The 16,000-nt window shown below is 41.5% G+C and overlaps 1 protein-coding gene across 1 annotated transcript; it reads right to left on the reverse strand.

Moving 5' to 3' along the window:
• Positions 1–1,406: 1,406 nt before the first annotated feature.
• LOC135494294 (uncharacterized) lies at positions 1,407–12,929 on the reverse strand. The gene is made up of 3 exons (XM_064782207.1): positions 12,481–12,929; positions 10,857–11,689; positions 1,407–1,543 (listed from the first exon to the last, which is right to left on the reverse strand). Exons 1-3 carry the CDS (start codon positions 12,927–12,929, stop codon positions 1,407–1,409), a joined length of 1,419 nt encoding a protein of 472 aa, XP_064638277.1.
• Positions 12,930–16,000: the final 3,071 nt, after the last annotated feature.

Below are 16,000 nucleotides of genomic sequence, written 5' to 3' on the forward strand. Positions count from 1 at the left end.
CGACGCACAACGACATGATTCGGCATGTTCATCTCTATACTATCAGAAGTGAATGTGGAACGTTTTACGTTGAAAAAACAAAAGGAAGTAGAAACCATAGTTACTGTGATCTTTGCTTAGGCCAGACAAAAATAATTCTGTGTTTCCGGTTACATAGGCTTGATTGTACTGGTGGGCCAGAGGTGACTACAGTGCACCAGTGCTTTTAAATATGCTACGGCTCTCGCTACGATCGATCGAGTATCAAAAACCTGAATCTCAGGATGGTCATGGTGCGAATTTACATTTTGGTGCCAGATGCATTATAAAAATGCTAGCTGAACATAACCTTAATAGCTGGCGTTTCTCCATGAAAGGAATATTTTCGTACACAAATGATGCATGTCATTAAAAGCATGGAATTTTGGCGTCTCACAAAAGCATTTGGAAAAATAATCACATTTTTACAACCAGAGGCTCGAGCTTGGTTTATATGTTTTCGAGTGCGTAGACGCTTATTTTGTTTTGCAATTTCCCTAGATGTTTTGAAAGGGGTGATAATGGAATGCATATCGAGAAATAATCATCGTAAGCATGCAGCAGCCGTCCAAGCAAAAACTACACATCGTAGGCGTGGCACCCTTAACTGGTTTAGTAATGTAACTTGGCAATTTGGATGCACAAGATTCGAAATGTAGTTGTCTGTTCCATCGGATGGCCTTATAGGATGGTCCATCACTGGACATCAGGGAGGTCTACCCTCAGGAGCAGACAAGAGAAAGGAAGGTCGAAAGATTTTGAAGCAAAGATACCAGCCATAGGTAGCCTTATAGGAGTGTCTCCTTTTCTGGTGAAAACGAACCTCAGACTAGGCTATGGCGCAAGATTTTTAAAGACCTATTCGTCAGTCCTGTTCGTTGCACCAGCAAAGAGGGACCTCAGGGAGGCTGACCACGTTTGGCAAGTAACCTTGCATCAAATTGACTAAACAATTAATTTCATCAATTTGAGTGCTTAACATTTTGGCAGATTCTCTGGTTAATTTGGTGCATCTTTGCTTGACCGGCTGTTAAACCTGTTTTGTTGGCTGATGGGAAAATGATTTAAGTTGGTCCCTATCTGGGGAGTGTTTTTTTAAAGAGCTCTTCATCTTTTCTCTCTCAAACTAAAAAACTCTACAGATGGAGAGCATATTTTGTTGCTGTAATTCTCGAAACATTGGAGTGGTTGTGAAATTACTCACTGTTAAACAGTATACAACAAGTCGCATTTGTCATGTAACCTAAGAATTATTCAAAGATTAAGGTTTTTGCTCGATTGCTTTGGAAATACATTTACCAATGTGTTGAATACGTTGAAAAAAATCGAATAACTCAACGATGCAGCGAGGTCTGAAACGAACTTAGGTAATTCCTATTAAAAAGAATCTACTCACCGATGGATTTATCGATATACTTCTTTTCAAACCCTGGAGGGTCATCTTCACTTTCTGTTGGCGTATTTCCCTCCTCACTTCGAGATGCCCGCGTTGATCGCCTCATAATACTGAGCCCGGACCTAATGTCTGAAGAGGAAAAAAGTAGATTGTCAAGCATGTATGAGTAAAGAGCTTTACAAAAATCGAACAGTGTGCTTAAAAGTGACAGTAGCAAATCGTAATATGAACTATATTATGCCGGTGTTCACGTTTTTCACAGCATCTATGTAAAGACACAGAACTCGAAGGATTCTTCAAAAGTAATATTTTGGGTTTAATAAGTACGTTCAACGGGCAGAGCGCGATTACAAACTTGTCCTGGGCATTCATCGAAAGAGTGTAGGCCTACGTGCACATACACCCGAGCGTAATAAAGTGGAATGCTCATTCATTCAGGAGATCATTGCAGGACTTTTCCGCCATATCTTTCAAGTACGATATCACTTCCACGCCGTTTCATATACCACCTTCAATTTGACAGGAAGAGAAAGAGGAAGAGAAAGCGCCAGTTAGCCAACCCCATGCTAGTTACTTACCAAAAGAAATTTCGCAAGTCTTCTTCCTCTGGAGTCCAAAATCGTTGTGAGGACAAAGCTGTTAATCCCGCGTAAATAGTCCTGAAGTCCGCCAAACACAGTATCTAGACTGCCTCTGGTTGGCTACATTTTGCCGCCAAAATAGTTTTGTAGTAATAGTTCAGTACGGGGTAACTGCCCGGAATGTGGAGACAAACCAATCCTCTGGTTCCCACAACCTTGCTGGCCTCTCATTGTCGCAATATCTGTTATGGGGAAAAGGCGTCCCCACTATTGATGATAAGAGTCGAACGTCCCCACGCCCCGGTGTATAAAATGCTTCAGGTCCTAAATCCTTCAATTCCTCATAAATAACGACCCAGACTATAGGTCTGTTAATAAAGTGCAAAAATTATAAGCAGCTGACAAGTTATCATCATGCTCGTTCAAAATCTACATCTACAATCTAAAGAAGATGAGGTAATAAAAGGTGACTTTGTTCTGTGATTCAATACTTGTACCACGGCGAAAAATCCGAACGAGAGTTCGGGGTCCTCAAACCGCACAAACATGTCACTACAGTAGAACCCCGCATGAAGACCATCTGTAACAAAACATTCTTAATGCTTTTCCAAATCACACAGTCACGTATATCTATTAAACCGGACTCAAAAACGAGACCACTTCGTGCACTAAAATTGCCACTAGTCTGTGTCCTATTATGCATGTTAGGTGGTATCAGAACCGGGGCTGGCCTATACCCGGCTATCTGAATGTGATTATCAGAACAAAATGTGGTGTGACGTGGACGCACCTTTCACAACATTAGCGATTGAACATCGGCAAAAAGGTGGAAAGGGAACTTAACCCCTTCGGCCAGTATCACCAACCGCCCACGTTCAGGAGTCGACCCTAGTGTCTATTTTCCTCATAACTCGCTCATAATGGTCATATGAGCACGGGACTAATAGAAAATGTAATTGTCTAGACGAAGTGAAGTCATTTTGGCGCGTGTACCATGTAATGTACGGACCGTGGCGACTCTTTAGTTCATTTGGCAAACAGTCAGCTGCCGAATGACACAGCTCGTCCAGACGTGCATCAAGTAGCAAGAAAGTTTTTTTAGCAGCTACATCGATCCCGACACTTGAATTGCGCCTGGAATTACCACAGGTCTAATGTCATGGCCCCGGGTCAAGGCGCCACCGCCACGTGTCGAAAGTTGCACATTTGAAATTTACCTGGGCACGAACCGAGCGCCTTATGAACATGTGACAGCTCGTGAGAGGTAGCTGGTCATCGTGACCGAAATCCGGTCCATGCGGCACGCCTAAAACGCTAGGCGTCATCGAGATGTCGATATTTGACAGCCCCTTTCGCAAACCTGGCTAAAGAGAGGGCCATTTCCAGTCCTGGACAGTGCTGAAAGGGTTAAGGTCAATGTTATTTACATTCTACACAAGTAAAGGTTTTGGAATCTGTAAAACCGCCCACTGATGAAATGGACCTAGATATTTCGATGGTGACGACACCCAAATGAACTCAGTTTACTGCTCATTTAATTCATCGGCCTTGCAAGGAATACATGTGGGATTGGTCTAAAGTGCTATCAGCGCCGAAAGTAGGCCTATTAATAGCTGATAGTATCACGATATCGGCAAATAACTACAATTGAATAAAATGTTGGTTCATGCAAATATGCCAAGGGCTTGTAATAGTGTTCAGCATCCAGACTGAGTTTAATGGAAACCAACTAAAGCAAACTTATGAAAAGGTGCCTTCTAACGTTGCTACCGGTACATGAAAAAAGCACTGGGTTGATGATCCAAACTGGTTTGTTTAGAAAAGCTACACATCCAGCATGTCAATTTTAATCACCTGCATGTACTTTTAGGGTCACGAAGGTCAGAAACTGGAAAAGAAATTTGCCATGTTAACTGTTTTAGCTTTATAAAGTTGATTTTATATGATCATGCGGCTTAATTTGTAAACGTTATGGAAAACACGGAAAGGCCAATATTTGATAATCACCACCGCCGACTATTATAGGCTGGCTTATTCATTGCCATGCCAGCCAAATAAAGTTTTACATTTGATTTTGCAATGTACCGGTATCATGTCATGAGTATGTGTCTTTGGCGATTTGACGACCGATGCGACTGTTGCTCACATGAGATAGGCTTCCGTCAAAGAAAGCTGGTATCTTTTTAGAGGAAGTCGATATGCATGCAGCACCAATGGAGGCATGATAAAGTTACACGAATTCGACAAACAGGGAGGGATCTCTCCAATCTGAAAGTATTGAAATGATTTAATACGCTTGCACCAGGATTATCACCAGGCAGTCAATCTCAGTCCACTAACTGTGCTGCTTAAAATATTAGTACTTTGAAGACCAACAGTTTTACCATCAAAATCATATAATGCGTGTAGTCCTCCAAGATTCGAGAGAGTAACAAAATACTGGCTAAGAGAGGCGAAGACGGTGTATATATACCCACGCAATTCTCCAGAGGTCAAGTGCATTATCCAATGTCAAGAGCTACTTTCTGCAGTATGGGCAATTAAAATAGTTTGTTTTGAAATAAAGTCCTGACTCTGGAACATGAGATATGTTCTGCTGCAAATGGAAATTTCTGCAATGTGTAGGCCTAAAGTCAAGAGAAAATGATACAAGCGCATACTGATAGGTTGACGAGCGCCTGCATAAAAGGCCTATAATTCCAACCGGCTTAACAGAGTCTACACAGTATTCTTTTTGCTGATAGTTTAGCTTCGAATTAATGAATTTCTGCCTATTTCTTAAAATCTCAATGACACTTGAGATGAACTGCTGTCTATCTCTCAATCTTCATGACTGCTGTATTTATTATATTGAATTCAAACTACCGCTACAAATCATTTTAATAGTAGTATTATTTTAAAGCCCGCGTTAGCGATAACGTAAAAAGCACTTCAAGAAGGTACACTCTGGCAAGAACAGAAATGGCAGAAGGATCGCATTTTCCTTACCCACGTATCTTTGCTGGTACCGCTATGATTGTTGACCCTTGCTTTCAAGCCAGTATTTGAAGGTGAAAGTGCAATGCGCTAGACATAGACATTCATTTGACTTATAAGATGATCGGCTACATTCCACAGGCCTGTGTTAGATCTATGCTTTCGTACAATTGCTCTTTACTGTGATAATTTACAAGAGTAGGCTTTGAAATTGACTGTGAACTGATGAGCAAGGTCACACGGCACAGATCCAGATCTGGAAAGGGAAAAAATACCTATGTGACCGTAGCTTTAGAAAGCAGTGGATGGCGATACATTGACAGTCCTCGCGATAAAAAAGGAATTTTTTTGAAAATCCACTGGGGGTTCGAGAAATATCTACTGAACGCCTTCTCCTGCCAAAAGGTATGCTCAATGTTTGCTGATTTAGTTGCACCCAAAGTTAGTATTCAAAAATGTGTAAAACATGAGCTTGTTGTAACACCCTCCGAAATGCATGCTGACATTATTGTATGCTACCGATGTTAAGTATAGGCATTGAACGTGAAAAAAACTATTCCACACATGTCGCTAATCAAGGCGAGACCCACTTTTCTGTGCAATTCTGGCATGTTTTTCTATGTCTGCGCGTGGTAAAATCATATCGTGTGTCTTAACGCTCTCAATGCGGTAATGTAAAACGATATGTCATAAGGCCTAGTGATGACCTGCTGTTTAGGCCAACTGTGACAGGGTGTCGTAGGTTCACAACTCTCAGTGTGACAGCCATGCACATGTACATGTAAGCCTACTTGAATTATGTTTGCAGTTCTTAGGGGCTGGAGCACTGAAGTGCACTTAGTTGGGCACTCGAGAGTTTTCCAGTTATCACAACGTAGGTCCTGGAAGGAGTAAAAATTTAATCGGCGGGTACGCCTAGAATGTTGCAACCTATTATAATTGTTAAAGGAAAGGAAAAATAAACTGTCGATTTTATGACCCACCCCCCCCCCCCCCGGAAATAGTTCCTAAATTCCAGTTTTAACAGAACCCCGGCCGTTTAAAATATATATGGGCCTGGCTGCTCAAACAGCATTAGAGTTGATGCCAACGTTAGTGCTAACGCTGGCTTTACACTTTCTCTTATTGGAGAGATGGTATATATTAATTGAAATGTTATCAAATTCCAGATAACTGTTTTAGATGTGACATAATTTTTTCCAAATCGGTGATATTCAACTGCTACATAAGTGAGATTTTAAAGCTAGCGTTGGCGTTAACTCTCACCCTGATTGAGCAACCGGGCCCAGGAACGAAAGAGTAGGCCTACTGGGAAGAGGCACAGACATCATACTTTGTCAGTCAGGCTGAATAATTACCATAGAAAAAGAAGAAAAAAATTCGCAACTATGTAATCAGGCACAACTACACCAATATTGATGCAAGTAGGCATAGAATATTGCATACACGCATGCATGGGTCTGAGACACAAGCCTGCTGGTCAATGTCAAGTGTGGCCATGCCTGATCGGTTGCATGCATTGCCCCTCGCTCGTATTGGTTGCTTGACAATTTTGGGAGGCGAGAGGAAAATTGTCCCCTAAGAGGCCTGTCCAAAGTAACGTCACAGCCAAATCGAACTAAAAACAACAAAACTATACAAACTATACTGTCCAAACGTAATAGCTAAGTCGCCCATGAGCTAGGATGACGGTGTTTACAGGAATTATCCTATGTGAGCGCTGTCCAGACGTCACAGCCAAGTCGTATTGGGGAAACATTGTCCTCTATGCTATGCTAATTTAATTGTCACAGCCAAATTATCTAGAGACCTCGAAGCCGATTTAAAAGCTGAAGGTGCCCGCCCCCCCCCCCCCCCCCCCCCTGGAAAAAGTGTCCGGGCCTATTGTATTCTGACAGATTAAGGCATATGATATAATATATAGTTCTATTGAGGAGGCGATGACCGTCAATTGCACAGCGCATAATATAGAATCCTTTCTTCTCGGACATTTTATTCTAGTTCATTTTAAACATCTACACCGATGAATAGGGAAAAAATGTCCTCCATGATGTCTGTTCAAACATCATAGCCATGTCATCCAGAGACTCTGATGACGGTGTACAGGGGAAACACTGTCCTCTATGAGCTCTGTCCACAAACGTAACAGCCAGGTCATCCAGAGACTCGGATGACGGTGCACAGGGGAACCATATCCTATACGAGGCCTGTCCAACGTCACAGCCAAGTCGGCCGCCCAGAGGATGACGGTGTTTAGGGGAATAGTCCTCCATGCACTCTTAGAAATAAAGGTTTTTCAGCTCTTGAAAAACCTTTAATGGTTTTTCAGCCAACACAAATATGGACCCCGTAGAGGTTTTTCAAGGAAGTAAAAAAACCCTTAAAGGTTTTTAACGATCTCAAAAACCATTTAGGGTTTTTCATTTTACCAAAAAACCTCTACGGGGTCCATATTTGTGTTGGCCAAAAACCCTTAAATGGTTTTTCAGAAGCTCAAAAACCTTTATTTTTAAGAGTGTGCGGCATCCGAATATCATAGCCAATTAGACATCTAGCGATACGGATTTCGGTGTAGAGGGGAAACATTGTCTTTTATGAATCATGTATGTCAAAAGGTCACAGCTTCGTCATCCAGAGACTTGGACGAGAGTGTATAAAGGAAATATATATTAAATATAAAAAAGGCCGGTTTAAAGTCACAGCCACGATGACGGTGTTTACGCAATGAGGTCTGTCCAAACGTCACAGCCAAGTCAACAAGAGACATGGATACAGTTTATGCGGGAAACATAGTCCTCTATGAGGTTTGTCCAAACGCCACAATGCCAATATAAGTCATTCCGCAGAGACTTGGAGGACGGTGCATAGGGGAAACATGAGTTCTGTCAAATTAACGCCATCAAGAGACTTGGACGAGGGTGTATGAGGAGAAATATGATATTCTATGTGAGGCCGGTCCAAACGTCACAGCTAAGTCGCCCAGGAGCTAGGATGACGTCACTAGTCCAAACGTCACAGCCACGTCATTCGGCAGAGAAATGAATGACTGTTTATAAGGGAAATATTGTCCTCTATGAAGTCATTCTAAACGTCACAGCCTTGCAAGTCCTTCTGCAGCGAGACATGAATGACTGTATCAAGGGGAAACATTGTTCTCTATGAGATCAGTCCAAACGTCACAGCCAAGTCATTGCTGAGACATGAATGACTACATTATTATTTGTCCTCTATGAGGTCTGTCCAAACGTCAAAGCCAATATGCATGGGAGAATTGTCATCTTTGAGGTCAGTCCAAACGTCACAACCAAGTCATTCTGCAAAGACATAAATGACTGTATCAAGGGGAAACATTGTCCTCTATGAGATCAGTCCAAACGTCACAACCAAGTCAATGCTGAGACATAATGACTGCGTATAAAGGGGAAACATTGTCCTCTATGAGATCAGTCAAAACGTCACAACCAAGTCAATGCTGAGACATAATGACTGTGTATAGGGGAAACATTGTCCTCTATGAGATCAGTCAAAACGTCACAACCAAGTCATTGCTGATACATAAATGACTGTGTATAGGGGAAACATTGTCCTCTATGAGGTCAGTCAAACGTCACAACCAAGTCATTGCTGAGACATAATGACTGTAGGGGAAATATTGTCCTCTATGAGGTCCAAACGTCACAACCAAGCCATTATGCAGAGACATAAATGACTGCGTATAGGGGAAACGTTGTCCTCTATGAGATCAGTCCAAACGTCAAGTCATTGCTGACACATAAATGACTGCGTATAGGGGAACATTGTCCTCTATGAGATATCAGTCAAAACGTCACAACCAAGTCAATGCTGAGACATAATGACAGTGTATAGGGGAAACTTTGTCCTCCATGAGGTCAGTTCAAACGCACAACCAAGTCATTCTGCAGAGACATAGTGTATAGGGGAAACATTGTCCTCTACGAGGTCAGTCCAAACGTCACAACCAAGTCATTCTGCAGAGACATAAATGACTGTACGTGTATAGGGGAAACATCTCTGTAAAACGTTGCATATAGAAATCAAATATCATAGATCATAGTCTCCTCGGTTAAGTACAACAGCATCCAAAGTTTTCCCATCAATGAGGTTGACTGAATTTTTTCAGGATTTGAGATAGCCCACCTTCAATTATTGTCCTCGATGACGTCTGTCTAAATGCTAAGCGCTATAGCATGACGGGGGGCATCCTGAGGAAATCAGGGGTTGTAATGTTCGCTTCTCCGGCCATGCACGGTGGGCCGGAGAAGCGAACATTAACCCCTGATTTCCTCAGGATGGACGGGGGGGGGAGCTTTGTGGTCGTGCTCTGAGGTCTAGGCCAAGAGCTGAGCACAATGATCAAAGGCACATTGCTGTGTTGCATCATGGAGGTATATAACCTCCATGGTTGCATGTGCCATGTGTAATGTCATATATACATATACATATACATATATTACTGCAAATAGGCTTTTTAGCAGGTTTTTTCTTCTTAACTTTTTCTGCTGATTGCGGGAGTGCGGTGGGGTGGAAGCGAGGGTTTAGGATTGGTTTTGGGTCCAGGCTAAATGACTCAGATTTGTAGTGGGCATCTATCTGGTTTTTAAATATATTTAGAGACTCTGCGTTAACAATATGGTTTGGTAGGCTGTTCCATGGGTCAATGACTCGGTTTGAGAAAAAATACTTTCGTGTATCCATCCTGGCTCTAGGTTTGTGGAGTTTAAAAGAATGCCCTCTGGTCAGGTGTTTATCATCAGCTGGTCTGAGTAGTTTTTCTCCTTCAATATTATAAAATCCATGTGAGATTTTATACGCCTCTATCAAATCTCCTCGTAACCTTCTATATGCAAGACTAGGTAAACCTACGAGCTTTAATCTCTCTTCGTAGCTTTTGTCCCTCATACCTGGAATCATCTTTGTAGCACGTCTTTGTACATTTTCCAGCACTGTTACGTCTTTCTTCAAATGGGGCGACCAAATCACGTTTGCATATTCTAGGTGAGGTCTCACCAGGCTTTTAAATAGGATGGCAAACATCTTCGAATCCAGGTATTCGAAAGATCTCCTGATCATGCCTACCACTTTGGTGGCTGTATTTGCCACAGTTTCTACATGCTTGCTGAAGCTTAGTCTGTTATCGAAGGTGACTCCTAAATCTTTTTCAATGTCAGTTTCTTTAATTTCATTTCTTATACCATTTTTTGTCAGGAAGTATTCTTTATGATTGTTATTTCGCCCATAATGCATTCGTTTGCATTTATCAGTGTTGAAACCTAATTGCCATTTAAGTGACCAGTAATCTAGGCTGATCAAATCCCTTTGCAATCCTATACTATCTGCAGGGCTTCGAATCCTTGCAATGATCTTGGCATCATCTGCAAACATTTCAGAAAAGTTCTCGACACACTCCGGTAAGTCATTTACATAGTAGACAAACAATGTTGGGCCCAGAACACTGCCTTGGGGGACTCCACTCCTAACTGATGTCCATGCCGATGCAGATCCATTTACCATGACTCTTTGCTTTCTGTCAGTAATGAAGTCACAGACCCAATCATAATTCTTGCCTTTTATTCCATAATTTCTCAGCTTGACTTTCAATCGCTCATGGGGTACTGAATCGAAAGCCTTTGAAAAATCTAGGTAGATTACGTCTACAGGATGTCCTTTGTCAAGGATTTCGGTTATTCTATCCATTGATTCAAGTAACTGTGTAATGCAAGATCTTCCCTTTTGAAAGCCATGTTGAGATTTGGATACAGCAGCTCTTAGATGGTCGTTTAACCTGGTCCTTACAAAATCCTCCATGATTTTGCATATTATTGATGTTAGGCTTATCGGCCTATAATTTCCGCAGTCAGACTTACTTCCTTTTTTATGTAAGGCTGTGATCTGTGCCTTCTTCCAATCGGACGGCAGTTTTCCTTCATTCAATGACTTATTTAAAAGTAAACTTAGCGGTATTGCCAGTTCATTACTAAGTTCCTTTAGAACCCTCGGATGGATGCCATCTGGTCCAGGTGATTTAGATACCTTGAGTTCTTCAAGCTTTTTCCGTACCTCTGCTGGAGTTATGAAAAGTTCTAGATTTATATCATTAGGGTCCATGGGCTCTAGATCAGGGGGCGGTATATTGCTTTTATCCTCAATGGTGAAAACACTGGTGAAGAAATCATTTAAAACCTCTGCCTTTTCATGATCATTTTCAGTTTGGTTTCCATCTCTGTTCGTCAGATTTGGTATTCCGCACTTTGTCTTCATTTTTGATCTGGCATATTGATAGAAAGCTTTTGGGTTTCTTTTAGCATTTTCTGCAATTTCCCTTTCATGATTCTTTTTTGCCTTTCTGACCTCCCACTTCACCTGGTTCCTTAGCCTAGCATACATATCATAGTCTTTACCCTCCTTAGTTTCTAGATACCTCTTATAGGCTTCCCTTTTCTTTTTAACCTTAGCTAGGGCTTTAGGGTTTAACCACAATGGTTTTCGTCTGGCTGTTGGGTTGTGTCGTCTTAGTGGCACATACTTCTTTGTCGTCTCCAGTATTTTGTCTTTTATGAAGGTCCAAGTATCTTTAGTATCCAGGTTACTGATATGTTTATCCCATTCTATGTCCGCATGCTCTCTCCTCATACTGTCAAAGTCTGCCTTGGTGAAAGCAGATTTCATGCACTCTGAGTGGTCCCCTGGGACATAACATCTGTATAAAAAGTTAATGCAAGAATGGTGGCTTTTTCCTAATGGTGGAAGCATATGGATTTCATTTATCATGTCCTGTTCGTTTGTGAAGACTAAGTCCAATACATTTGGTCGGTTTTCACCTCTATGATGAGTAGGTTTCGTTACATGCTGAAACCAGAAACAGTCTCTAATGGTTTCTAGGAAGCGGCTTGCTGGATGGTTTGGGCTTGCATTTGACATTATATTTGTCCAGTCGATCTCAGGATGGTTTGTATCTCCCATTACTAGATAATGACTATATTTACGATTGCTAGCTGAGCGAAGCGCATTTCTCTGTTTTTCATTAGCTAATTCTGTAGAATTTGGAGATCTGTATAGACATCCGACTAGTAAGGTGTCATTATCACGCAATTTTATCTCAAGCCATACACTCTCATCAAATTTCTCCTCTAGATTCACTTCCACCGTTGAGATGAAGTTTCGTACATAAATGCCAACTCCTCTGTGGGGACCTGTAACATTTCCTAAGTTTGAGTAAAAGGTGAAACCATTTATATTGAACTCCGACGCCTGTACAACATATCGTGAATTTTTTGGTATTAATTCGGTCACACTGATTATGTCTGCATCAGTACTTTCTATTAACAGTTCAAGTTCCGGCCTTTTATTGACTAGACTATCTGCATTTAATGAGAGGCATTTGAATCCAAATTTTGAACGTGCATCTAAATTAACTTCTGAAGTAGGTGCTGAAAATAAATTATAACTGCGTGTATGTACATTGTCTCTGAAAATTTGTGCATTTTCTACCTCCTCTCCTCTTCTTTCTCCTTGGCTCTCATCATTTCGTAGTATGCCTTGGCTTCCTTCTGTTGTAATGGGGTCTGGTTCTTCTTCATGAAGATCTTCCTCATCACTGGGTTTTGGTGATCCTTGAGGGCACCACTTGCCCTGAGTATACGGTTTTTTGCCTTACTGTCCTTTATTTCTACTATCATTTTCTTTGGATAGTCTTCGGTTTTTCTGCCAGTTCTCCTGATTTTACCAAATGTTACCTCGTTTTGATCAATGGCATCACAGATTTGTTTGAACTTCTCTCGGTCTTCTTCAATTCTGAGTTCAGTCTCCTCCTGCTCGCTCTCCGGGACGTTAAATACCACTATACTGTCCTCTCTCTGGCTTCGGAGTTGAATCTCACGTGCACTTTTGGAAACCAGTGCATCTTGTGCATCTTTGTCAAGGGTTGAACTACTTGGCATTTCCGCTATCTGTAGTTTAACTTCATCTTTAATTTTATGAGGTATTTCATTTACTTGTTCTCGAATGATAGTGAGGCTGTGTTCTAACACACTTTGTCTCTTTTCTAGTTTAGAGTAAGCCTGGAGAAGTTTACCGGCTGATTTATTGCATTTATGACAGTACCAGTGAATACTACTTTCCTCATTTGATTTTTCCTTTAGAAAGGCATAATTCTCTACAGATACATTTTCACAAATGGCATGGTGCCAAAATTCACACAGTTCACACTGAAGTGCATCTTGCTCTTCTTCCACTTTGTTCTTACAAGAGCCACAGTTTACGTGCTCACTTTCAATTACAGATTCATCATTGCCAGATTTTGAGCTTTCCTTATCTTGTAGGTGATGGAAGATCTTGATCCTCTACGCTGACCTTGTATACCACCACTGGCACTGGCCATGGTAGGGAACCGTATTGCAGTACATGCTTTGCATAGAAATTGGTCCCCTTGGGCATATGATACCCCTTTGGTTGCTTTACAGTCTTGGCACTTTGGTGGCATTTTATATTCTAGCTTTGCAATGAACACAAACAGCAGTCAAGCAGCAGCAAAAAAGCCAGGAGCGATTGTAAGCAGCATGCATACAGTAGATTATATAGTCACTACCTTACCTCAATTCCTATAAGGCTTCTTAGGCCAGTCAAATTAGCAAGTTGACCCACCACAAATTGCAAAAGAAATGATTCCACCTGTATTCATTCAGGAATGACCCCCTAAACACCATACTAAAAATCTCAATGAATCCAAATAGGGGAAGGGGATCAAATATGCTAATTTATGCTAATTAGTAGCCAAATATAGGGAAACAATGACTTTTGTCCAAAATCATCCAAATTAGTCAATCAAGGTGTCTAATCATATGTTTTCGGTATCAAGGAAATCAATGAAACCATTCTTGACGAGAAAAAATATGTTGCATCGTGGGTAATATGATAATTGGTCACCAATTTTTGTCGATTTTCGACGAAATCTTGATATTAGTAATTTTCGTCAAAAATTCTCATTTTGTGACCATTTAAGAGTCTACCCCAATGGACTTAGAGGCAATGAAACTTAGGAAATATGGTTTTAAAACAATAAAAGGCATTGCATCATGTGAAATATGCCAATTACCCACCGCAAGTGCTGATTGAAATGGATACTTTTCTAGTCATTTAGTCATCGTCATCATCATTGTCAATGTCACTGTCATTCATTACAATAAGTTCAATGTTTGTGCAACTGGTAGCCTCGCAGTGGCAGCAGGCAGAAGAACATAGAAGGCCATGCCTCAGACGTGTGCATCTAAGTGTGTATGGAGTCATTCCTGTTCTTACTTTCAATCAGCCCCTCTTCTGGAAGGCTACGCTCATCAAAGCATCAGAACGGGTTACAAGCTGTGTCAAATCTCTTGTGCTGAGATTAGGTGGATTTTATTTGCAAATGAGCTTCCTTGGCAGTATGGCCTATCTGATGGCAGGCTCAGGTTTGCAGGAATTGTTGGAAACAGTGTACGCTGCCAATAGTGTGAAGCACATCCAAACAGGCAAGGCGGTTTCAAGGGCAATTCGAGGACACTTATTGTTGTACGGGGCTTTACAAACTAAGCTAGTTACAAATGCCTTCAATCTACCCTTGCCAGCTTGTGCAGATGATAGTGAGGAGCAGAAGAATGGAATTCAAATAGATCCTGATGAAACACAGACACCGCATGAAGACACCAATCTCAATGATTTAGAAGGTACTGCGTAACTTCTCGATGGGTTACTTGATTGGGAAAGTTATGATGATGCCCTCTTGTCCGAAATTCTCGGTCGAATCAATGAAAAAATCAAGCAGGAAAGAGAAAGCTTGACGAACTCTGGGACAGTTCAACTCTGGTTCCAGTTCATGGACATGGTGCAATTTGTATGTACATTCATCAAGGCGGAACGTACTGGAAACTGGAATCTCTACTTGAGTACTGTGCAAGAAATGCTCCCATACTTTGCAGCATCTGGACATAATCTGTACACTAAATCTGCATATGTGTATCTTCAGAATATGGCATGCCTTGGAGATGACCATCCAGATGTATACAACAGTTTTTTTAGAAGGACATCATGTGGTACGGAGAAGTCACAGATATTTGGCTGGACTTTCAACATATCTGATTATTGAGCAGATGCTAATGAGAAGCGTTAAGAGTCGCGGAGGACTGACTAGAGGTAGAGGCATGAATGAGATGCAAAGACTGGTTTGGCTGCTTTCAATGCCTGCATGCGCTCAGGTGAATAATGCCATGCAGACTCTTACTGGTGTGCGATATGAACCAAGAGAACAACACAAAGAGATGGCCAAGGCTCGACAAAACCGGGATATGAAAGACATGTATAAACTGCTGAACGCATTCAAGCAATGGGATCCCTTTGTACAAGACACATCGCTCCAAGGCCTTATAAATGGGATAACAGCCGACGAAAGTGTGAATGCAGACAAGGCACATCAGGTTGGACAAAGCATTCTTGAATCCATGGTTAGTGAAAATGTCCAGGAGTATTCGTTTAAAAGGAAATCTCAGGCAGTCACGTCAGGTTCCAAAACAGCACTGACAATTAAGAATGAAAAGGTACAAGTCGATCCCCAACTTCTGTTTCAGAGATTGTGCGTCATTGCTAACAGTGAAGATAATCCAGCCACCGCATTCGAGTACGATTTGTGTAGTTTTCCAGCAGCACTTTTTGAATCCCCAGTTCTGCCAAGACAAGCTAATAAAGCATCTCTTGCGGATGCAATGTGGGAAATTGTGAAAGATTATCAGCCCGAATCTGTTCCCAAATTTGGTGTCAACTTTGTCGTGGATGGAGGTGCATTACTTATGTGGTTACCTTGGCCACATTGGAAAAGCTTTGAGGACATTGGTAAAATGTATGTTGATTACATTTCCCGGAAATATGGTACGCCAACAGTCGTGTTCGATGGATACGAGGATGGGTCTTCAATAAAGGATGTGACGCACATACGACCTACAGGAGGTTGTGCGGGGATAAGTGTCATCTTCACCGGACAAAC

Source organism: Lineus longissimus, chromosome 10 (genome assembly GCF_910592395.1).
Source record: "Lineus longissimus chromosome 10, tnLinLong1.2, whole genome shotgun sequence".
NCBI classification, from domain to species: domain Eukaryota; kingdom Metazoa; phylum Nemertea; class Pilidiophora; order Heteronemertea; family Lineidae; genus Lineus; species Lineus longissimus.

Coding starts and splice junctions, on each gene's coding strand:
- LOC135494294 (XM_064782207.1), bottom strand. CDS start 12,929: ATGCCAAGTAGTTCAACCCTTGACAAAGATGCACAAGATGCACTGGTT. Junction 11,690..12,480: donor GAGAAAGAAGAGGAGAGGAG/GTAGAAAATGCA, acceptor CTTTTTATACAG/ATGTTATGTCCCAGGGGACC. Junction 1,544..10,856: donor AGCCTTACATAAAAAAGGAA/GTAAGTCTGACT, acceptor TTTCCTCTTCAG/ACATTAGGTCCGGGCTCAGT.